Consider the following 25,269-nt stretch of genomic DNA (forward strand, 5'->3'; position numbering starts at 1 on the left):
AGCATGGAAAGTCATTCCATCTTCCTGAATTGGGAATACGAGGATGAGGAACATAAGGATGAAGAAAAGAAGGGTAACTAAATATCTAAGGTAACTAATATTAGTTGTACTACTCCACTACTACTAGCCAACTGCTAACTTACACGGTGGACTGTTAAGTACAAATGGAACTACTGGAGTTAGCAAGGGCTCCGACTGAGCACGCTCTAACTCCAATGTCTGCCCTGGGCTGTCCCAGGCAAGAAGCTTCTCTTCACAAGACTGTGTGGCTGCAAAACAAACGTAAGCATTAAAACAAAATTAAAAAAAGAACAAACCAAAAAACAAACACAAAAACAAAACAAAAAACAAAACCAAAGCAAACTGAAAATATACAACACAACACACAGCCCCAGACCCCATTTTTACAGACACATACCCCATTAACCATCAATCTCTGTGCTGAATAGGTTGTGCCATCTCAGTTGGACGATGTTCCAAAGGGCCAAGACGGGCCCTTGGGATGCCCTGCAGAACAGGGTGGATCCCTCACTGAGACTGAAGGGTGATATCTGAGTGTGCCCAGAAGCAATCCACCCTCACCAGTCTGTGACTGATGAGTAGAGGAGAGGATGGGGTAAACAAAAGGGGGAAAAAGGAGGCCGGGGATCCAAATCACTACAAATGTGACCCAGAAAAGTGGCAAGGGAAAAAAAACATTTCCTCACTGTGGGGAATGAGGTTTCAGCAGTCCAGTGTACTAAACCAGGGGCTTGTTGGTAAGGAAAGGGTATTTGAGAATACAGTGCTGTAGGGGTAACAGCCGTTGGGAGTTAATAAGAGATCACAGCCCTTTCAGTCTAGCCAGACAGGGCCCTCTCATCCAAATCAGAACATTACCAGAGTTATATGCTTAAGGTTAGTCCCAAAAGGGAGGCTCGCACTGCTTCATCAAAGGAATTAACAGGAATGTTTGGCAAAGGGACAAAGGAATGAAGACGAGAGAAGGAAGAGGAGAAAGCAAGCCTGTTTCCTCCCACCCACTGAAATAGTCTGACTGGATGATTCAAAATATCCTGAGTGTCACTATGTTTGTTCCCCATTCTAAAAGGTGCAAATGTGAGGCTAGTAAGAGACTCAACTCAGGAAAACCATCCAGACGGGAGGAAAGGTCTGGGGAGCCCAAACGTGTCTTCTCTTGGCCACCTATTCTTACTATTTTTCTGCTGCCAGGTTACTAAGAGCTCCTTGGCCAAACCACAGAATTTGGGAGAAAACTGGGAAGACTACTGCATAGAATACTGACAGGATATTCAGTTTTCAAACCCACTGAGATAAAGCGAGACATGCAAGGCAGAAATACAAACAGAGGAGATGCCCCTCCATAGTTTACAGCACAGAGTGGTGGAGGGGAGGTTCTTCTAGCAGCCAAAGCCTTGCTTTCATAGCACCTTTTAAAGTGGCCCTTACTACTAGTCCTAAGTACATTTTTAGCATTTTCCATCCAAAGAGCAAAAAGCTCTTAAACCAGAAGGAAGTCCACCTTACAACACCCCTCCCCCGAAAGTCAGTCAGTACCACTGTCCCCCTTTTTCAGACGGGAAAATTACACTGTGGAGAGATTAAGTGACTTGACCAAGGGACCCAACAAGTCAGTGTCACTGCAACGAATTCCATGCCTTATCCAAATGGAAGTAAAGAATTGGAATTAGCCAGGATGAGGTTCCAATTTACAGTGGGAGACAGTCTAGAGAATTTCAGTGCAAGGGAGAGGTTTTCCAGGGGGCGGAGAAAATCTTTTTTATTCTGAAGTACTAGAAATGAAAGTCAACATTCTGGATGGAAACTGGGGAAAGGAAGGTCTTGGGGTGGGAAAAATGGGGGATGGTGGAGGAAGGGGAAGGGGAAAGATGCTGTGGAGCGCTGCACCCTTGGACTTACTGGCTGAGAAACAGAGAGAAAGCTGGGACTGCATGGTCTCAGTCTGTGTTTTGCTCTCACTGTGCCTCCGTCCTTCAAGCACTGAGCTGCCGTCCCCGGTGGAGAGAGGGGGAGCTAGCATGGCAGGGAATTAAAACACAAAAAACAAACAAAACACGCAAGTTCAGTAAATAAAAAAAGGGAAAAGAAGTAGGAGAACATTAAAGAAACCACAATGCTGAGCACAAAAACTTGCATGAGCATCCTCCAAGGCTAAGCCAAGCAGACTGCTCTACAGCACAGTCCCTCTGTGATTCATAAATGGCATGTGAGGAGCTGCTCCCTTCCAGCCCTGCTACAGTAGAAACAACAGCTCACCAAGGCATGACTGACTATGGGCCTAACAGCTCTATACTGTTCCATGTCAGTATAGACCTCCCTAGAATATTCCTATTCAAAGAGGTGGAAAAATAAAATGATCCAGCTGGCCTCTCTTTCCCCAGAGTCTGAGAACCCTAGCACCTCTAATCCAGGCTGTATACGGCAAAGGATAGAGGAGGGACTCAATGACTTAAGGGAAAAACTTAACATTATAACCTGGCAAAAGCAACCCCTGGTAAACTAGAAAGGGAAGATCTTAGAAATAAAGGTCTAACAGTATCACTAGAGCTGGGCATAGTCAGACGGTCACTGCACAAGCTCCTTCCCTCCCATACCAATCTAGGTATCCCGAGATTAGAGGCTACATACTTCACTGTGTGCTAAAAATCATCTGAGAGACTCATTCCCTGTCTTCCCAACTGGATTCTATAATTTTGTATTCCTCACCTGGGGAAAACAGAAAGAGTATTACCTTGCAATAAAGCCAAGTTTCTTTTGAAACTGCACTTGTACAGAGTGTGTCCACTTCATGATGCTGTTCCCAGTCAGTCTTCAGAACAGTTAACAGTAGCTAACTGTACAACCAGCAGCTTGTGACACGGTACTAGAACATCATTAAGAACTGTCCCTACTGCCTGACATGACCTCAGCACCCATGTCACCAGACAAGCACTAGTGCTTTCCCAAGTGTTCAACAGAATGGGCTTTGAGTGCAGGTAAAGGGGGGGGGGCGGGGAGCAGGGCAGGGGTACCTGTGCCTTGATGACTTCTCATAAATCAAAAAGCTACTATTTCTTTCCATACCCAAAAGGGCACACTCCAGAATTTGCACACAGGGAGGGCACCCCTCACTGGGGAGGCAGGTGTGGGGACCAGAATTTCCTGACCTGTTTGCCCCTCCCAACATACTAGACAGCTGCACAAGCAGCACAAATAAATCTGACACTCCAGCATAAGCAGCGCTTGTTCATCTAAGGCACTTTTAAAGCTCATCACCAGAGGCGGAAGAGTTTATGCTGTGGCCAATGACAGCTCTAAAATCTCACCCCTGTCTGTTAACATCTCATCTCCCACTGTTAAAACACCCCAAGCAGGGGCAGTCTTGGAACTCCAGCTTCATCCACAAACAGAACAGAGAATAGAGGATATCCTTTGTGCTGGCACAGGTAAGAGACATTCAAAGACATCTGTAGAACAGCAGTGAAAACAAAGATTCCCAGAGAGGAGTAAACAGATTCCAATCCCCTTATGGGGGAGCAAGAACAGGAAGGGTCCAATTGCTCACAAGCTGTGGAGAGGCAAAGGAAGGAGCAGCCACATTTTAAATCTGAAGGGAAGAAGCAGGGAGACTCCAGTTCACTAAAGAGGTTGGAATGGAGAGATCCCATCATCTATGAGGAAGGAATTCCCACTCAGCAGAGGGAGGGCTGGCAATTTCCTCAAAGCAGCCTGAAAGGTGCCTACCCAGGACTCCGCCATGAGGGGAATGGTAAAGAAAACCATGGCAAACTCAGGAACTGAATCAGACAAGTCTGGGATCATTTGTGGTAGGTGGGATCTCCAGAATCTCCTTTCTGTCCCCTCACAATGTCAGAGGGACTTGTCAGTGCACCTACCTTTCAGATCCTCATCTTCAGTGGTGGTATTACAACTCTCTGTGGACCCCTGCGTGGTAGAAGAGAATGTTACTAGATAGCAATGCCCATAGAGTCAAAACTATTTCATTTGTTTGCAGAAGAGGATGGGGTTGCATAAAACAGGGGAAGGAACAAGATAAAAGCATTTATGGTTAGGAGGATTAGGATGAAATTATGCAAAGGAAAACTGAGGCAAATATCAAGCAAGATCTTTTAGGCTTAGCAATCTCTTGAAAGAAGTAGTGCAAGCATATGATGCTGGAGCCATTTGAGAACAGACATTGCCAAGCCCTGGGAATAGTAAAATACAGGGCACAATCTGTAGTAGCCTCAAGGAGCAAGTAAATGAGATCCCAGACCTACAAGTTCACTCTAAGGAATTGGCCTCCAAATCCTGAAGAGACAAGGCACATGCGTAGATAGGCACATCTCATCTTCTACCCTGAGTTCACAGGTAATCATACACATCATGTCAGGAAAAGGACAGGGATATCCAAGTGTTACTGTTCAGAATAATGCATTGACACAGTCGCCAGAGTGGCAGGGACATGAATCAGAAAAGAGCAGATTGGCAAGTAGAGATGTGGGGATTTCTCTGAGGGAAATGCTGGCTGTCCCTCCCCTTACCTTTATGCCATCTGTAGCATTGTGGACAACAGTTGTTTGAGGCTCCTAGGTAAGGAGGAAGGCAGAAGTTAAACTCAGATTCTGATGCCTGTCTCATTTGTCTTCCCCCTCCAGCAAGTAACCAACATGGAAACAAAGCACAAAACACCTTCAAACTGCACACGTGCGTGCACACACGCACACACACTCCCTACTCAGAGGGCTTCTAAGAGAAAAACATTAACAGCTACATTCATAAGGAGACAAAGCCCCCAGGTGCCCTGTAGGTCCCAATCTGAGCCCTGAGAACTGTCCTTGGCCTGACAGCCTTACAACTATGACCAAACAGCAGTCTCAGGATAAATTTCCAACCCTTAGAAGACAGTTGACTATGCAACAAGCCCTCTACAGCATCTCTCTCAGAAATCAGATTTTTAGGGAGAGGACTGGTAGTGGGCTAGGGCCTTTGTCTCCCAGCTTTCCATTGAGTTTGCCAAGTACTTTATTCTTAAGAGGGACATTCATAATTTCCATAAGAAAGGGAATAAAGCCAGAGTGTCCCAGTGCCTTTCAGTGAGAAACTGCTTAGGCTACCAGGCTGCAAAAGAAAATGCACATTTTGCTAGAACAAAGTCTCCAAAATGGGACATTTATAGTAAAAATAAAAAGGCATTCTCAGCATCAAAACAGCAGAAGGCTAAGCCAGTGCAGGAAGAGCTGAAAATTATGAAGTGTCCCAGGAAAAAAAGAACTCTCTGGAATGTGACACAGAGCAGAAAGCAGCTACCAGGCCTCCAAGAGTGCTAGCTTGCTCCTGTACTCATCCTTTTGTTAGAAGACATCACAGATCTTGCACCATCACTCACCCACTGGCATCCCTTTTCTGAAGGAAGATTGAAATGGCCACCAGAGGCCACATGTTGCAGCAAATCACACTCACCCAATCTGTTACTACTTGACATGATGCCTGATTTTCCAAGCTTATCCACGGTAGAGTCTATTTGGGCTGTACTGCTAAACATACAAAGCACAGATCTCCCTAGAAGTCCACTGCATGCACTGCGACACCGCTGAACAATGACAGCACAGCAGATCAATCAGCTGCAAAGGACTAACCATACAGCCAAAAAGAGCAATTGGGCCATAGAGGGTCTCATTTGAAACTCAATTATTTGGCCCACCCTGTCTCTGTCAGGGGGTGCTGAAGCCCATTTTTGTTTTCCTGGATGTTGGAAAGTAGATGGAGTCACTTGCTCCATCAGTCTCTTCTTCCAAACCAAAGTAAAAAAACAAACCAGACAGTTGAATGGGAGACAGAACTATACAGGGATGGCACAAGGGACAGTCCAGGCTAGCTGAAGTCCCCGTTTCCAACTGCTACATCAGTTGGCACCCCAGCTCCCACAGCAGCGAAAGAACACAGACAGAACTAAGCCAAAACACAAGCTCAGACAGAGCAGCACAGGTAGCACTGGGGTGAGGGGATAAGAGTCAGAACTAAACCAAACAAGAAAAAAAAAAAAAAAAAGTAATAGTGGTCAGGGAAGATACCATGGACGTCTGCACTGGGGGAGTTTCTTTTGCTGGGGTTACTAGACTGGTTTTGTTGTTGCTCTGTGGCTGAGACAGAAAAATAGATTGTTTTAGTTCTCTTGCTGTCCAGCAGTGACAGCAAAACATTACAGTACTGATCTCATATAACCCCCCACCACCTCTTCTGCGCCCCCACCCCACAAATCGCAAGAACAGGGGAGGAGGAGGAGGAAGGAATACTGCCGTGGTCATTGGATACCACCTGTCTCTTCAGGAGGTGCAATAGTGAACTCACCAATGCCCAAAAATGGGTGGGTTACTAGATCTATAGGAAAGGGAAGGGAAAGAAAGAGAAGGCAACCCAAAAGGGTTGGGGTTTCCAGGAAGGGTGCTACCAAGAAACTTCACTGCAGCAGAGAGGGAGCTGATGTGTGGCAGGATGTGTGCTAACAGACTCTAAGTGACAGTATAGGGCATGTGTTGTGCAGCACCACATTGGGATGACCTGGAGCTGTGCCCATGGTATCCCACGGTGTGCTGGATGAGACTAGTGTGGGATGATGCTGGCATTCCAGAGTGCAACGCTAGCACGAGAAAGGGTGCAGGAGGTCCAGGGCAGGAGTGGAGAGAATACCAAGGAAGAAGCCAGGGGATTGCTCAGGTAGGTTAACGAGTCTTAGGGATGTTCCCAAGGGATTTATGCCTTTCCCAAGGAGTTTCTCTTGTAGCTGGGGAAGATTATGAAGTTTGTTGATAAAGGCTGTTCTCTTCACTCCCATAGCACAACAAAAGCAGCAGAGTTACCAACTCTCCTCCACACTTGCAGCATGGAAATGTCTCAGCTTAATTAAGAGAATGCCCAAAGTCCAGGTCTTGTTAGGAAGGAGGTGCCCTGAAGCTGTTTTCCATCATGTACATTCCCCCATCCATAAATTCAAATCTTCTTCTCCATGCACTGGAAAACAGGCTAGATCTGACTTACAGAGAAGACCTGACTGGCTGCTGAAGCACTTTCCCCTTAACATTCTTCTTGTACCCAACACCAAAAAATAAGATACAAATCAGGTTCACTGTAGCTCAAAAACATGTAGGCAGTCTGCCTATCTTTTGGGGCAGAGTAGAACAAGGGCCAACCCCCAATGTATCAAAACCCTCTGCACCCAGCAACCAATGCAAGGAATGACAAGAAAAGGTCCAAAGAAAATTTTGAACACATCCACCACTAGCAGCAGATCTTAAAATGAGATTCTGCATCCATCCCTGCCTGTATCAGCTTCTCTTCATAGGCACCATGTGCTGCTAGAGTTTTTTTGTTTGTTTTTAACCAAAAAAAAAAAAGGAGAGAGAAAAAGAGAGATTCCACAGAGCCAGAGAACGGATAAACCTGCTCATCCCTAAAAATCTGGGAAAGGAGGAACATCTTCATTCACAAATGACATGCCTTACATCTCATTAGCTGCCTCGTTTCATCTTTCTAGTAGGGCAAACACTCTTTGGGTGCATTTCTAGCTTGATGGTGTCAGACACATAAAGGTAAAAGGGGCAAAGCAGCCTAAAAGAACGAGTTTCAAGCTGCTTTGTGGCACAAACAAGACCGTGGCCATAGAGAATCTTGTTTGCCTCCTGCCATCAAACCAAAGTGCCTTTTACAATCTATTAGAAATTACTAGCTGCATCTCAAGGGGGTTTAAATCTGGTTCATTCATGTGCTGCTCAGCAGCCAAGGGACGCCATCATTACACTTCAGTATACTAGAAAGGGATTGATACAGGGTGCTTGAAAAAACGACATTGAACATTCTAAGCTGGACTCAAGTTAAAGTGTGCTCAGCAACAAAGGACTAGAAGGCAAATAAAGATTTCATCCCAGGGGTTCGATCTAAAAAGCTTCCAAAGAAATTGCTAGAACTCAGCACCTCAGGATGAGGCCCTCAGCGTCAGCTTTTCTGCAACTTCCCACTTGCCATCAGGACAATCTCCCTCACTCAATTTTGCACCATGGGAGCTTCCAAAACATACACATTCCTTAGTGGAACCTGAGCTGTCCCGTTTTTCTGCAACCACCAATCCTCCCTAGTTTGACTGGGACTGTGCCTCCACGTCTCCTGCCCAGATTTGTAGCATGGTACTAAAACACCGCAAAGGGAATGTTGGCAAGCTAAGGAGACAGGAAACTTGATCTATGTGCTTCACATGTACAGCTCATATGGGAGGTGCCAGATCTACTGACTCCCATTTATTGTCCCCCTGCTCTGTGACCATTTAGCCAGCTGCCCGTCATCCTACACATGGGCTCTCAGAGTGCATACGAGTCTCACAGGATTTTACACATGCATCACCTCACCATTAACATCAACGGGGAGCAAGAAACATAGCTGATTTGTTCTAGTACAGAAGGTCTTGACTCTAAAAAGAAGGCAGTTTACCTAGGACCGTGTCAGACCATTCAGAAGATCTGTGATGCAATTCATTTTGACACAGATACTGAGTGTACTTCCTGTGCTAGAAGAAAGACAGACAGACACAGACAACACGGATGGTGCAAGAGAGAACCAACCAGTGATCACAGCACTGGGGTATACACTGAAAGACGGGAAAGCAAACACCAGCCACCTGGACACTTCTAGCATTCACTGGTCATTTATTCAAAATTCACTGTCCCGAGACAGACACCTATTTAGTTTCCATTTTGCAGCTGCCTTAAAGTAGGCAAAGAAATGTAACTTTGAGCTAGGCTGTGCGGCGCTTGGTGACCTGTACAAAACCTCCTACCTTTACATCTAACACAGCTGGGGCTGGAAAAATCAGGGAATGCTGCCCCGGAAGTGACATGTCACTAAAAGACTTTCTAAGCAGCCCTTTGTGACCTCTTATTGCTTATTTGTAACAATTTACAGTGACAATGAAAGGGGGAGAAACAGGTAGAAACAGAGAAGCCAGTTTCTCTCCTTTAGTGACACTGTGCGTCTTCTTCCCACCTGAAGGTGGCAAGAACCACAACCCAGCAAATCAGAATACAAAGAATACTTTCACATTAGTTACTGCCCATGGCTTCACAACAGTGACCTGGACAGTAGCAAATGGCAGTAGCATCAATCCACAATTTGGCACTGGCTGTTTTTTTCTTTTCTCCCTTGAAGAATCAATATAAATCATCATTTTCCAGTATATTCCAGGGATATCAAACACATTTGGATATATGAAAGGGGAATGGATAAATTGCAAGAGGGAGTAGTTACTGGGCACTTGATCATGCTAGGAAACAAAATGGAGATCCAAAGAACAGAGATTTGGATTATAAGTGCTCTGACAAACCTTTTTCAATACAGAAGTCTAACAAAAATAAATTAATGGCAGTTTTCGCCACCAGGTGGTGCTGTGCCCGCACCTTTGTTCCTTGCACGCTGGAGACCCATCAGAAGCCTCTGCCATATTTGGAGCGACTCCCAGTTTGTTCTACACTGCAGGGCTATCTCCAGGGATGACAGCACCAACGAGGCAAAGCACCTGCTCCTCTTTTGGCACCTCTGCAACAGAATGACAAGGCCCCATGTCCAGACAAGGCACAGATCTGTTGTGCAGAGACCACGCACTCCATCCCAGGAGAGGTACTGCCTTCTTCATTTGTTTCTCACCCCGCATCAGACACCAATAGCAGGCAATGCTCAACTGCATTTTAAGCAGCCAATTTTCTGTAGAGAATGGGAACCTGAGATTAGCCAGAGTCTGACCAATCACACGGTCCTTTTTGTGAGGACATGGACCTTTGAAGTGCATGATTTCCCCATCTCACCACCCTCCCCAAACATGCTATGTAAGGTGATGAGCACAAGCTGAGCGTGCATGGCATGAGAATGGTGGATGCACGAATCGCAGGCAGCTTACGGGAGGTGCTCACCATCAAATGCACACTGGAGCTCGACTTCCTTTTCTGGACACACCATTGAGAGAGGGAAAGAGAAGGGGAGAGAGGAAATGAGAAGAGAAGCACAGAAACTATTCACACGTTAGTGAGCCAGCAAGGGTCCCTCTTGCCAACAACACTCCGGGGGGGGCAGCAATAGCAGCAGAAATGCACAGGCGCACAAAGGGTTCAAAGAACACTCAGCATTAATGAGTCACCCATACACACGCAGGGAGGGAAAGGATAGAAAACATCCACACATGCACAGATGTGAGGACAAGGAAAAAAAAACTCCTCACAGGCACAAGACATGGATGGAATATATAGGCCCAGGGGCCCAGAAGCAAAGGGGTGCCCACATATGTACCTACACCAAAGGAACTAACAGTGTTCCCAGCCAAAAAGGCAGGGCAGGCAGAGGAGCAGGCAAGAGAACTAAATAGGTGTACAAACCACACACTCAGAGGGCAGAGATGAGGAATGCATTGCGAGAGGGGCACCCCTATGGGCAGAGAAAAGAGTAGGGTCTCCCATGTGCACAGAGTGGGGAGACCAAAGGAGGGGTTGGGGTAGGGGAATTGAGATGTACTCTGGCTGAGGCAGAAAAGGTGAAAGGCACTCTCAGTTGAATTGATGTTAGGAGCTTTACACTCAGGAGAGGATTAGAAACTGGTCCTCAAAACACTGCCTCCCTTCTTTCCCAATTTACAGTCACGCTCAGGCTGCTTCACCAGATTCTGGGAGCAGCCAAGATAGTGTATGAACCATTTCAAACTAGAAATCTTCCAGACTTATTTTGGGCCTACACTTGGTTATGTTGATCCATTTGGAAGTTGAAGACCTGCTTACACATGGCCCAACCTGTATTCACTTCACAGAGATAGCAGGGGACTTGCCACTGTCTGCACTATATTCCTGTGCTTCCTGTAGCCTTCTCCTAGGACAATTTAGCATCTCTACAAGTTGTTCCCAAACGAGCTGGAACTGGATGGACCACCTCAAGGGCTGCAATTTATGATCATTAGACATTGCCAAGAAAGACGATAATTTCAAAAGTTCCTTTTGGCTCAGGTAAACACACACACACAAGCACACACACACACATCCAGAGTCTATGGGCTTTAAAAGAGAAATTACTTTTGGCTAACTCAGCCAGTCAAACCTAGTCTCATCTTAGGCTGCTACTCCACAACTCAAAGGAAAGCGATGGGCTAGGACTGGAAAGCCAGCAGCAGCAGCAACCTAATGATTGTCATAAAACACATGACAATGAGGATTAGGGTTAACAGAATCAAGGCAACCAGCTTCTATTTGCAGCAACCCAAAAGGAAATCCTCCATTGGTGCAACCTGTCAGGATTCAATTAGAGCCTGTGTAAATAACAATTTACAGCACCAGAGGACGTGCTCCCCAAACATTTGCCTTTATTCTCCTCTGCAAATATATGGAAGCATATGGATAAAGAGAGTCAAATCTGCATAAAATGACACAGCAGGGAAGGTGCTGCTACAAATCAAATCTCATTCTCAGTTTTAGCACATTTCTGATAAGTATCAAAATAAGAAGGAAAAAAAGGGTGAAGGAGAGGAGGATATTCAATCCCTTTCAATCCCTGCCTATTTGGCATCATCAAGATAACTACTAAACAGGGTTAAAAATCCCTAATGAAAACTGTTAACAAAATAATCAGGTTTCATATCTATCCAGGGTCATCCAACTACTTCAGAAAACACAAAACCCGCCTTACTATAATCCTCTGTCCTTTTCAGGAATTACTTAAGGGCACAAAAATTACCACAGACCAAAAAAAGGAAAAAGAAAGGAAAAAAAAAAAGGAAATGTAAAGCTCCCTGCAAATTAGAACTTAATAAAAGAACAACTTACATTCAATACAAATTAACATGCTAGAAATAACTTCAGAAGTTTTGGATGCTGTGTGACAATTCAACAGGAAGAATGGCATCAGGCAGCAAGAACTGAATGGACACAGACTTTAAAAAAAGACAGTAAGAGGTGACAAGAAAACCAATTAAAGTCAAATGCTCAAGATGACCCTGGGTCTCATGCGATTGTGTACTACACACTGTACCCAATAAGAACTTAACAACAACAAAAGAAAAAATAAATGAAGTCAAAATATACTTAACACCACAAAACCAACTGATAATAGCATCTGACATCCATGGAAACAATTCCAGCCTAATGCAGCCACAAAAAATTGTCCAAGTGTGAAAGAGCATTTCCAGCAGACCAAGATGATATGCATTCTATTTACAGGCATTTCTCCTGCTTCTTGCAACAGTCTTCAGCACACAGATAGGAACTGTAGATAAATTCAGCTTCCCTGGAGACCATTAAGGATCAATTCTCCTGAAAAAGCCAAATAACCCTTCCTTAAATAGCATAGGATCTTTGTGGTAGTCAAATAGGTAGTCTACAGCCTACCTCAAATACTGTAATTAAATATCTCGACCATGTAACTCAGGGGTGTCAAACATGCAGTTCGTAGGCCAGATATGATCCATGGAGCCCCACAATCTGGCCCCCAGTGCTACCTCATTGACCCCCATGCTGTACTGGATCCGCCCCACATGCAGAGGCCAGGACGCGCATTCCCTGAGGTTGGGTCCCGGACTGCACTACCTACAGCACTCACTTAAGTAAGTGTCCTGGCCCAACCTGCGCGGAGAGAGGGGGAAATTGTTAGTAGGTCTGATCCAGAGGGCCAGATGAGCTTGTTACCCTTAAAACTCACCTAGATAAAACTATGAGAACAACTATTCAAAAAGTAACTAGGACGGTTACTCAAGGAAAACCTCATATAATAACGGATAATATAAAAATTGATAGATTAACTGCTTTATAGCCAAGAATGTTTCTTTGAGCTTAATTTCAATCAAAGGCTGCATTTACAAATACTGGAAAAATGTTTCTAAGCCAAAAAAAGAAAAAGAAACAAACAAACTATTCATGACAGCAACAGCTGTAACTATTCTTATCAAATACTAAGACATGCTAAAAAGTATTCTACCAGAATTATTCAGCTTAACCTCAGAGTCCACACTGATCACATAGTTCCTTTGAATTATGTGCAACGCAAGAAATTTTCTACCCCAAAGATCTTAAAGATCTTGAAAGAAACCAGACCAGGCAGAGAAAAGGGGCAGACAGCAATAGTGGGAGCTAGGTAAAACGTCCAGAAAAAATGCTCAGGGTACACACAAAGATATTTTAAAAGCTCAACCTTACACTGTAGTGACAATCTTCTACAAATTTCTTAACAGGTCTTGTGGAAAGGGCATGCATCAAGAAGAGATTTGATGGAGAGACTGGAACTCAGGACCAGTTCAGGACAGGATATATGGAAGCAGCAGAGTGTGGACACTTACAGCTAAAAGTCTCTGATGGATTGGATGGTGCAAGGGACAGCAAATGTGGGTAAGAGACAACATTGGTTATGGCAGGGAAGGGAAGACCTGTGAAGGGTCCTGAATATGAGAACAAACCTTTAAAAGGTGGAAAAGTAGCAACAGGGAGAGGTTCTAAGGGAGAGACAAAGTTGGTGAATTTAAAAGGCTAGGAAGGTTTACTTCTGACATACCAAAAAGGTTTGTTGCTATAGCTAATAGGTATAGTATTACCATACAGACCCATCACTTTATAAACAGGGGTGGGCAATTATTTCAGGTGGTGGGCCACTTATCCTGCCTGATAAAAAACCCAAAACACCAAAAACAACTTGTCTCCTACCCTGTAAACGTTTTCTCTATCAGTGAGGAAGTTAGCTGCCACTGATCATTCATTATATCAAAGGTTTTCACAATTTCTGGAACTACTGTGGTGAAAACAATAACATTTTCCCCCAAAGCAATGCAGGCAAGTTTATTCTCACATCCCCAAGGATTCCTCCTCACTAAAGTTCTGCTTTCTGTATTTGGGTTAGAATTTAGGTATTAATCTCATAACAAGGAGCGTAAATTATCTGCACTGGAATCTGAAGAGAAATTTTGCCTTGGGTAACAATAAACAGAAGTGGGCAGCACACAGAAAATATCCTTATGAATCATCACCCCTACGTCACAACAGAAGTAACACTAAAGATGTCAGGTATAAATCATTCCGAGCAATACCAGAAAAGGCAACACAAGCTGAAAGATTTTATAAGAAATAAATAGTAACACTAATCAGGTTAACAAGAGTAGTTTCTATTATAGGGAAGCCACTTGGGCTCAAACAGTTTCTACTGCAACCATTTCCATGGAGTTCTCACAATAGCACAGTACTGAAAAGAATGCTCTTACACATTAAGTCCACTATAGACGTTAACCTTACACAAGGTGTCATTATTTCAGTGACTATTTTAGGGTTTCAAGGGAGGTGGGAAAAAAGCCATTCTTCATGGCACTGATGTGGGCATCAAGTCACTCATGAAAGGCAGCTTGATCCAGTGGACAATAAAGTAAACTGGGACACTGAAGACTGGGTTCCGTTTCCACTTCGTCCCTGCCTGCTGTACAGTTCTAAGCAAGTCGATTTACCTGGGTCTCCATTTCCTTTTCTACCAATCACCTATTTAAATTGTAAACTTATGAGGCAGGGACTCACTTTTTACATGCTTACAGCATTCCCAGTGATCGAGGTTCCAAAACACCACAAAGCAACAAAATGGAACATGTCTCCTGCAGTTAAGGTTGGAAATGTGTGCTCCATAATGCTAAAAGTTATTTACTGTTAACAAACCTAAAACCTGCTCCCCAAGATACTTACCTGAAGCAATTATTACTAGCTGTGCAGTCAAGTTGGATTTTGGTCTTTTTATTTTGTTTTATCCAATGATCCATAAACAACATGACAAAGTAATGTTTGTATAACCAAACTTTCTACATGATCTTTAGGTCCTTTGTTCACAGAAGGCATGTGGTTTGAGCCCTGCTGATTTCAAGGACCGGCATATATAAAAGTTCTTTTGAGGTTTTCACTGCTCTTTCACATGAGGTGCTCCCTTGTTAGTTACTGTAGCAAACCACAACATTATCAAAATATGTAAAGCAAAAGACACTTGGAACCTTCCCTTTGTTATACAGAACTAGCCCTGGAGGTGAGGTCTGCACCCTTAACCTCACCATACCAAATACTGAAACTTTACTTTTGTTCAGCCCAATTCTCTTTGGTTTTGTGTACAGCTACACCTTCTGTGCTGATCCTTACTACAGTGGGGAAAAAGAGGAATCCCTTACTAGAATACAAACCTTGATTCTTTTGACCAGTCCCAGTCACCAGCTCAGATCAGTTGTTGAAACTGGCTAAGATGACCAAGTTAGTGTGACTAAAATTACAACACTTCACCAAACAAGTAGCAGCAGCCAGCCTCACGGGTCACACTTCCCATGGCACTGACAACCATGCTCGTCTTACAGAGGATGTAGTCAGTGTAGCAGTTGGATTAAATTTGGGGGGTTGGTGGGTGTAAGGATGGTTACTTTTAAGTGGGACTGTAAATGGGATGGCACCCACTGCTGGTCAGCCTATGCCACAGCCCTGATGTGACCCAAGGAGCCCCAAGATGATGGTGGTCTGAGAAGGGGACATAAGTTACATGCAACTAATGAAGTGTGGCAACTGCACCCTACTGGAGAGTGCTAATGGAAAGGCCAAAAGCCTGCAGCTAGTTGAAGAGAAGACCTGCTGAAGTCATGGGCATTGTGAAGAGGGAGAGTATGCAGCTCCAAAAGTCATGACATACACCTTGCATACAATGGAGGAGGCTGGTCTAGGACTTGTGCTGGATGCCCTGAGAGTTGGCTCCAGGGCCAGTCTGGATCAAGCCATGGTAACTTGCTGGACTGGTCCTGCATGCTGCCTTCATCACATGCAGTGCAATACCATGTCAACCCTGTGCTATACGCAGGACCGGTCAGCCCATACACCGTCGGCAGAACATGCCTCGTCCTGACCCCACGTCATCCATGCAGCACAGCAAGCCTGAGGCTGGCATGTGCTGTGTGGTGCATAGGCTGTCTGCAGTGCTGCAGGCGCTGCACAGGTGGTTGGTCCCAGTCTGGCCTGCATATCAACCTAGAGACCCTCATCCGGCCCATGGGCCAGGTAAGTCTAAACACCCCTATACTACAGAAACAGAGGTAAATGCATAGCCACAAACTCTCCCAAACCACCTTCCAGAATCAAAGCCTCACCACCTGCACAACAAGCTCAGAGAATAGGAAATAATAGGATGATGGTTCCCTCAATGTGTATGTCACAACCTCCAGCAATCAGAGCACAAAGACTGTCACAAGGTAAAACATGGAGAGACTTGAGGATAGAAAGGCTTGGTGTTGGCTGAAGGTGCATGCATAGTGAACCAGAGAAACAATCCCCACCAATCTCTTCCAGAAAAGAGGAGTGTCACAGTCAAGAAGATGGGAATTTCTACAAGACCACCCAAATGCTCTACCCATCCCTGCTCTACACAGCCAGTTACCAAGTACAAGTAGCCATCATTAGTTATCATACACCCGTTGGTATGGCTCCTTTCTGACCCTGAAGACTGATAGTACATAGTTCCCTAGTACATATAGTAAACTAGGGAAAAATAATTCCATCTCCCCTCCCACCTTCGAAGCATAGGAGTTTTTAGAATGAGAAGGTGGGTGGGGAATACTGTACTTGGAACATTGTCACTCAGACTAATGTTTTTTTCTGCCTTCACAGCAACTTCTCATAGATATACAAAGGCTAGCACTCACCCTCCCTGTCACCCCAAGCCCCTGTCGACAGGGCAAGGCAGGGAGATTTCCATAGGCTCTGCTAGGCTGCTTCATCCAAGTACACTGAATGGATCATCACAAGGCTGGTCAGAGGCATGTATGTGCCACATCAGAGGCAATCTGTGGTCTGTAAATGGAGCTGCCTGCCTCTAGAGACAGCCAGTACCCAAGAAGTGAAGAGGAAATACTTCTGAAGTGCCTTGCTGGTGGGAATCTGATCTCGTGGCTGCAGAACAAGTGGCTCTTCAGAGAGAAGTTATATTTCTGTGGCTTCATGGGGTAGGGGGAGGGAAGGAGAAGCACTAAAGAGACAAGTTGCCTGCTTGTAAACAGGCAGAAAGAGGTGATTTAGAAAAGTTGGAACTTACCTTTACTCCATCTGACTTCTTGTTCAATAGACTTTTGGCAGCTGCCAAGAGAAACAGGAAAAGCAGGTCAGGGGTTACTTTTCAGATCTTTGTCCCTCCCCCTCCCCTCTACTCAAAATCACAGGAGAATTCGAGGGGAAGGCCCCCTACTAATGTTGCTTTCTAACAACAAGAGTGATAAAGTCCAGGCTGAGTCTGTCTTCAATTCTTGTGCTGTTACTGCCATCAAGACTGCCTATATTTTCTAAAAAAATGCTCCATTTTCAGCCAGCAACTCTCCCACCCTCCACAACTCAGAAATCCAGTCTCCAATAGGGCTACAGCGCTCCTGAGGCGGTTTTACCTCAATAACTCTACTCACATACCAGCTTTGTCCAGATGTGGCAGGGGTCACAGAGAGAAAGCTGAAGGATTCTGTCAGATCCTTGTAGTCGGACAGATTTGCCCTCAAGTACATCCATTTACATAACAGACTTTATTTATGAAAAGGGGGACTGATAACACAGAGCCTTCGTAATCACTGCCAGAGTCCAAAATTAGCCTGGGGAACATCTGGCATAGCAGCAAGGGACTGAGGAGTTTGGTGGGGGAGGAGAAGGGAAGGCAATGCTGCCAGCTGTTATGGGAGGCTGTAAAAAAAGATAACCAAGGTGGCAGAATTTCCTCACTGAAGGATACAGATGCTCTAGCATACTTGGTCTAAACAAGTAGTGCTACAACTGAAACAGACTCATATATACCTGGAGAGGCAAGTGACAGTGCACACGAGAGAGAATGAAGCACACACGTGCATGTGTAACACTTAGCAAAAGCACGTAGGTGTTTGACCACAGGATGCATATGTATGCATGCCAGTATGCATATTGGGACTATTTGATTTATTATAGGAAAGATACGGTGATTATAGCTGTCAATAATAGGTGGCCTGCCTCCAGCCTCTATGTATATGTCAGTGTGTCCTCATGTACACTGTGGCCAACTTTTGCCATTTCTTTTGCAGGAAGTGCACTTGAGGCACCTGCTTTTTCTGAGTAGTTGCTGAAAAATGTTTAGTTCCATTAACACTAATGGGCACTAGGAGCCAGATCAGATTATTCTCCATCTATCTGGTATCTCAGCAGACCTAGGTGCCTAAATGCAAGTCATTAATGCATCTGTTTTTGTAATATGCAGCCTGGGCATGCAATACCTATGTAACTAAGTCCATAAATATTGTCTCCCTTCCCCACACATGGGTAGACAACCTAGAACATCAGTTATGGTGGTGGGATAACACCTGGGCTGAGGTCTTTTAGCTCAGTGTAGACAATAGCTGTTTTCCAAGATGAAAAAAAGCACCACAAGCATGTTACTTGTTAATACAGAGCTGGTTCTCCTAATTCCACCCCAGCACAGCACCTTGTGACTGGAATTTTCCTTGCAATTCCTGTTCCCAGAAGGTAATAGGGGCACAATGGGGCAGTGCTTCAGGAAGTCAAGAAGGCACTAGAACAATGACAGTTTTAAGCAGTGCATAGATGCGCTTTGCATAGTATGTCAAAGCGGTTGTGCCAAAACACAGTTCCACAGCACAGATAAATAAATCTATGAAAACCAGTGTTTATGAGGACAGGTTTGCAGCTAAAGGGTTTAATGTCAGACTCAGACAACCAGCTGCCTGGCAGTGGTATTCCTGCTGAGTATATATTTACCCTAAACCAGCACAGGAGAGAATCTGAGAAATATCCTTCCCCACCTGAGCACTGCGTATGCTTCCAGTGTGGGAGCAGGGGGCAATTCCATTCCATGGAGTGAAAACAGCATGAGTCTGAAGGCAAATGTGGAGCTCAGAGGGATTCTACATGTTTCAAGTTAACTCACAAAACATTTGTTGAGGCAGTTGCTTTCTGATTAGGAAACGTCTGCTGCTTTAAAAACACAAGCCGCTACATCTTGGAGGAAGCAAATGTCACTAGAATCATAGATTCTGCAATTTCCCAAATGTCACGAATAACCAAGCAATAAAGATTAATACAAAATTGGAGCAGGGCTATGCTGCTGCCTCATGTCCAGGGGCCTAGGCACATGCTGGGAAGTGAAACGATACTTCAAACTCTTCCTAGCTTCCCATGAAAGTTAACATTTACCTTTGCACTGAAGCCACAGGTAAAATGCCCTGCAAAAGTTACACTAGTACTATCGATTCAGCCTCCCCCCTGACCCTACACCCTGTAACGCCAGCCAGAGTTCCAAGAGAAAGCCTCCCTGCTCCTGCCCAAGGTACCCACAGAAATCTCAGTGCTGCACCAACAATCCAAGTAGTAGGGAATACTGTGTGAAGTGGGCAGAATTCAATTTGGATTTGGCCTGATTCGGGGGGCAGTGATTTGAGTAGCTGATTTGGATCGCTGTCCTGATTCTATTAAGCCAAATCTGAAGATTCAATTCCGATTCGGAGAATCAGCGATTCAGCCATGGATGCAGCTTTATGTGTTTTTTCCTACGTACTTTGAGGTACTAGGTGTGGCTCGTGAACACCGAGATGGTGAGGTAGATGGAGTGTCCCATGGGAGTGTGGAGGGGGGTCCCCCCATGTGCTTGGTGGTGGACCTGGAAGTGGTCTACTCTGCCCTGCCAACTCAGTGTTTATTAGCTGCACCTGGTACCCTGGGGTACATAGAAAACCCCCCCCCAAATATATAAAGCTGTGTCTATGGTTGAATCAATCTGAATCAAAATCAGAGGCTTCTGATTCAATTTGGAGAGATTATGGGTCTCCTGATTCAATTTGGATTTGGAGATTCAGCCGCCAAATGGGGCCGAATCTCCTTCGAATTGAATCGGTTACCAAAGCTTAGTATAGCCCTATCAGCGGGTGACCCAGCACTGCAGAAAGAAATTCAACGTGCTGCTCACTGAGCTCGTACCCCATAATAAGATTTGTAAGGACACTGGGAGAGTCTAAAAAATGCATTCAAACACCAAAAAGGTGGCAAATATACTAAATGATGGGAAGGACAGATGCAGGTTTACTCACTGGTCAATCTGTACACATTACCAAGCAAAGAGGCAGTGGGTATGATTTCTACAGCTAGCAACACATAGACAAAACTGGCTGTAATGAGAAGTGTATTTAAAAACTCCAGAGACAACACCACCAAACATTCCAATCTGCAAAGAGGAGACAGAGTAGGAAAAATCCAGGGACTGTAAAGGGATGCCCACTGAGATTTAGAGAATGGTCTCGCATTTCTGTTCTACAGTTTACCAGGCAGAGGATATGGACAGTATATCCATTTTCATGACAATCCTAACTATTCTTATGATTAAGAAATTAACAAAACCCTTTCATTATGTGAATTTATGCTGTAGCAATACAAGGGCATCCATGCACTATGTTTGCAGCTTAAAGTGCTCTTCCATGTCTGAGTTAACAAGATGTTCTTCCTGAAGAGTACAAATACTCTTTTCCTCCTTCTCCACTCCCAACCCTGAGGCACATCTAGTTTTCAGCCTTTGAAGAAAATTTAAACTAGCCCCTCTAACAAACCTGGCCAAGTCAAAAATCCCTAAAACTGTCCACTATTTATTGCTGGCGACTTCACTCCAGATATGCCAGAGGTGATGAAAGGGGAGTTTTTATATGGGACTAAAATACTACCACCAAACAAGTTGTGGATGGTTTCCCTGACTACCCTACTCAAAGTTGCTCTTGCTCTCTTCTCGAGAACAGTCGTTCGGTGTGTATGTTCTTGAATTGCTTCATTGGAAGGGATGTGTGATTGTTTTTGTTTTTTAAATGGATTACTTAAACTTCTCGTTTGGGGGAATACAGGGAAATTACTGAATGCCTGACAGGAAAGCAAGTGAAACACCTTCTCTTTGCTTTATGATAATCCTGGCCACGTTAATTGCCACAGCTCCCACAGCACTGGCAGCTGACTCATCTCACCAAAAATTTCTGACTTGTGGTTGTTGTTCCTTGCGCCATCAAGTTGCTGGCCTCACTAGCCAAATGACATGGCTCCATTGTCCAGACATGACCTACAGGCCATATCCCTCACACCTCTGCTGTACTAAGAACAGTGAACCAGGTCCCTCCAAAGTCTGAATTCGTATCAGATGAAAAAACAGAAATGGAGGGAAAACCTGTCCCAAGTCATCACAGAACGTAGTAACGGATTAGTTCAGAACAACCGGCCACTGAAGGGTAACACTGATCTATGCGTTTCATCACAGTACAAGAAGGTTCTGGAGAGAACACACAAACAAAGCTCCTTTGAACTTTCCAAAAGAGCATTTAAAGGTGCTATATTTGGATTGTTTAAACTAATCTGGTTACTCCCATTCGCCAAGGTTTCAGGCACTAACTTCATTAAATCCAGCTGTCCCCTCTCAAATCTCATGTGCTGGTTCACTGCAGGACCCTATGTGTGTCCAGCATGCAGTTCTGGTTAGTAATTCAGTAAATTCACCATGGTTATGGTTCCAGGTTAGATGAAATTTTGTGCATGCCAATTTCTCAGCCAGCAAGCATGGATGAGGTCTTACTGGGTGTGCAAACATTGGCATGCTAGTTTCTACTGGCAGTGAGTGGGTGGGTGGGCTGGGTTCAGGCACTCAGGAGACAGGACAACTCATGCCACGTACCTTGCTCAGCCAGGCCGGCAGCACTCTTGGTGGCTGAAGCAGGTGCCGAGCTCTGCCTGCCAACTGATTGGATAGAATCATTCAGTGGGAGGAGCAGTAATAAAGCAACAGAGGCCAACCAGCAACGAGAGAGTAAGATGCAAGTAAATTAGTGTTAAAAGGTGGGAGAAAGAAAATAAGATTATTTTTACCCTGTGTGAAGGGCAAAAAGTAACAGAATTACAGAGACGGATCTTGGGTGAGGGGTTCTTACGACACAGGAATGAAATTTGGAAAGCCATGGATCTAGATTAAAGAAGAGTTTATGAGGAAGGGTTTGCAGCTATGGTTTGAGGTCAGCTCAGCCAGAAGGAAGTAATAGTCAACTCTGGTCTTACTTTTGTTCATTTAAAGAGTAACTGGCTTACATCAGAGTGCTTTGGAGGATATATTGGAGGAGGCTACCAATCGCATCAAAATCTAATTCTGAAGTCACATACTTAACTAGAACAAAACACAACAGGAATAAGTAAACTCCATGATAGAGTGACCTACACAAATCAACCCTTGACATGCTGGAAGTCTCACCCCCAAATGCATGGGTGTTTGTGATAGAAAAGCTCTGAACTCAGGGGTGCTTCAAGAAAGTCAGACCCTGTCAGTACAGCATATCCCGTGTGAGAGAACTGCAACAAGTCCTTTATACTCAAGGCTAGGGAAAAAAAACCTGATTTATTGGATTGTAACTTGATGATGATTTTTTTGGATCTCTCCATGTGTCATGAAGTCAGTGAACACTATACAGCAATGTAGATGACCCCAAAGGTACAAATACTGGGTTGGCCTGGGATCTTCCAGTCTCCCATCTATTTACTGGATTATAAACTCAGAAATTTAGCTCAGTAAATGTTGTCCAGTGCTGGTACTCACTGATAAGATAAAGAAAAAGTTACCATGTTCATCAGGATTAGTACCACTTTCATGAATATTTAACAGGGCCACTCACCCCCATCTAGGCTTGATTTTTTATATGTATGGAGTGAATACACATGCACTCCATTACCTTGTATGACACCAGAAGCTAGAATGAAAAAGTTATACCAGTCACCTACAACAGAAATGGTCGACTATAATTTCTGCACAGAAGAACACTTCTGGGAATTGCATGCTCTGGTGCAAGGACCAACTTTTCCAAAAAGGAAGCAGTCAAAATTGGCCACATCTTGATGCCTGAATGCTACGAAAGCATGCAGCCACATTTACAAAGAGGCATGAAGACCCAGTTTTCCCAACATGCTACCACAAAACCTCCTGCTGTGGTCAACATAGACAGAAAAGAAAAAAAGGAGGAAAGAGAGGGTGGTTTGAGAAGGAGAGTCTTCAGTTAACTCCATGTAATAGCACGTAACCTATTTGTGTCTACAGATTCTACCCGAAGCAATCAAAAAGAAAAAGGCTACTGGTAACTTAAATGAGCTCTACGTTTGAAACAAAATCACCTGAAAGGTCTGAAGGAATTGGCCAAGACAACTTTGGGAGCAAGCAACTTGCCATCTCATAACCCAGTAAATAAACATATGCCACTTTGGGTAGTACCCCTCCAAAATAAGAGTTGCAAATCCGAAGAGCATTAATACTACTACCAAGGGGCATACTAAAGATGGAAGGAGAAAAGAGGCTGCTACCCCACAGTTCTAAAGTCCTTTTTTTTTTTTTTTTTTTTTTTTAAAGGAAGGGAAGAAATGTTTGAGGAGGATGGATCCTTATAGGTTTAGCATGTGCAACTGTCTTGTTCTGCTATCAACTTGTCCAGAAATAAGACCTTGAGAAGCAACAAGCAGAGTAAACTCTCACTTAGGTATTAAAAACGAGTCCACCACCTTACACAGGATTAGTGTTATATCTCAACTCAATGACAGGAGGGGAGTCTGAACAAGCAAAGATGAAGGAACCTCTTGAGAAGAGAAACAGACAGCATTTTGTTATTTGTCAAATTGTGATAAGAAGAAATAGCTATTTAGCTACATGAGCTTTAATGACCAAGTCTCAAAGCTACACACAAAAGGTAGGTCATAGTTTCAGGACTACAGGCATTCAGCAACTAAACAATACAACAGATCTTCACCTCAATCAGATAACATGGTTTTCCTGACTGCAGACATATGAAATTCTAAACACATCTAGATTTACCATCATCCTCCCTCAAAAAAAGCTACTAAAGAGGGCTCCAAAAAGCAAGGTTTGCTACACTGCTAGGAGAGGATGCATTCCTTCCTCTCTGAAACAGCAGGCAGACCTCCTACCTGCAACCAGAAGATGACAGAAGACTCTCAGACATACAAAGTAGTCTGAAAGTTGCTATAGAGAAGTAGCAGAAAAAAATTGTGAAATGAAAGCTTAGCTCCTAATCAAATTATGAGAGACTTTGAAAGGGAAAAAATATTCCTTATCTTTGATGGATTAAATGCACACTATTTGTCAAGAGCTCAACTACAGCCAGCAAGGTTAATCTGGTGACTCAGCACAAGTAGCAGAGACTCCTCCAACAGCCCAACATGTTGACAGCTCTGCTAGAATTCCTTCCCCATTTATTCTTGGGCACATGATATCTAAAGTCATATACAGGACTTACACCTGTGCCAAGAGAAACCTCTCCTGTACAAAAAGAGAATGTACAACCATTCAAGGAGTTTCTTGTGGAAGAGAACTGGCCCCTCTGCAAGAAGAGCTCTCTCTCCAAGCAATGTCAATCTCTCCCTTCCCACACCAACTTGAATGGCTGTACGCATCTCTTGGGTATTGAGGATACCTAGTATACGACAGTCTTCTGCTCTCCCCCCTCCAAATGAAAGGGAGGAAAGAGTACTGGCACCTTGATGGCCTATTCATGGGCAAGCTGTGAAGGCACTTTGTGGAGATCCTACCAATGTGCCTATGCCCCCAGCCACTGCACAAACTCAGGTCCTCCCAGAACCACACAAGGGTGGGGTAGGAGGGCATTCCCCCAAGCTGGAACTGTCCTGGGAAGGTTCAAGCTCCAGGCATTTACCTTCTGCCACAATCCAGACCAGGGAATCAGGCTGTGCATAGATAGGAGCCATCTCCCACAGCTGGGAACAGTCCAGCTCCACTGCCTCTGCCTCTCACCCCATACACCCCTCCTGGGTGACCCAGAAGGTGCATGAAATGTGGGGCATTCTCCAGCAAGTAGACCCCTCCCAGAACTCCAGAACAATTCCTACCACTGGAGAATGCCCTCCCCCACCAATCAGCTCATTAGCAGGATGGGTAGAAGGACATTTTCCTGGGGCTGGAACATCTCTCCCACCCTTTACACTCTTCTGGGGTGACGTGGAAGGATGCAAAGAGTAAGAAGCATTTGCATTAGAAACCACTACAGGGCTTTGAGATTGTTTCCACTGCAGGAGGACCCCCCATGCCCAACCTGTTTTGGGATGCTCCTGTGGTAGAAACCATCTTTGAGCCCTGGAACAGTTCTAGCTATAGGAGAATCCTCCCCAGCCTGTGCAGCCCTCTGGATCATGCCAGAGGAATGCACAGGGTGGG

At 44.6% G+C, this 25,269-nt stretch overlaps 1 protein-coding gene across 26 annotated transcripts in view; it reads right to left on the bottom strand.

Moving 5' to 3' along the window:
• The window catches only part of CAMK2G (calcium/calmodulin dependent protein kinase II gamma), a 183,831-nt gene that overhangs the window by 10,824 nt on the left and 147,738 nt on the right, over positions 1 to 25,269 (bottom strand). For 2 of the 26 annotated variants that reach the window (XM_090058133.1, XM_090058134.1), the window contains exons 13-20: positions 21,724 to 21,786; positions 17,095 to 17,135; positions 9,954 to 9,986; positions 6,075 to 6,143; positions 4,545 to 4,589; positions 3,897 to 3,945; positions 1,921 to 2,034; positions 144 to 269 (exon numbers count right to left, since the gene is read on the bottom strand). In XM_090058133.1, coding sequence (XP_089914259.1) covers positions 144 to 269; positions 1,921 to 2,034; positions 3,897 to 3,945; positions 4,545 to 4,589; positions 6,075 to 6,143; positions 9,954 to 9,986; positions 17,095 to 17,135; positions 21,724 to 21,786 — 540 coding nt within the window. The remainder of the gene's footprint in view (positions 1 to 143; positions 270 to 1,920; positions 2,035 to 3,896; positions 3,946 to 4,544; positions 4,590 to 6,074; positions 6,144 to 9,953; positions 9,987 to 17,094; positions 17,136 to 21,723; positions 21,787 to 25,269) is intronic. The other 24 variants (XM_090058140.1, XM_090058141.1, XM_090058136.1 and 21 more) reach the window with 24 other exon arrangements.

This window comes from Crocodylus siamensis, chromosome 7 (assembly GCF_052110815.1).
Source record: "Crocodylus siamensis isolate JL-2025a chromosome 7, ASM5211081v1, whole genome shotgun sequence".
Lineage (NCBI taxonomy): Eukaryota > Metazoa > Chordata > Crocodylia > Crocodylidae > Crocodylus > Crocodylus siamensis.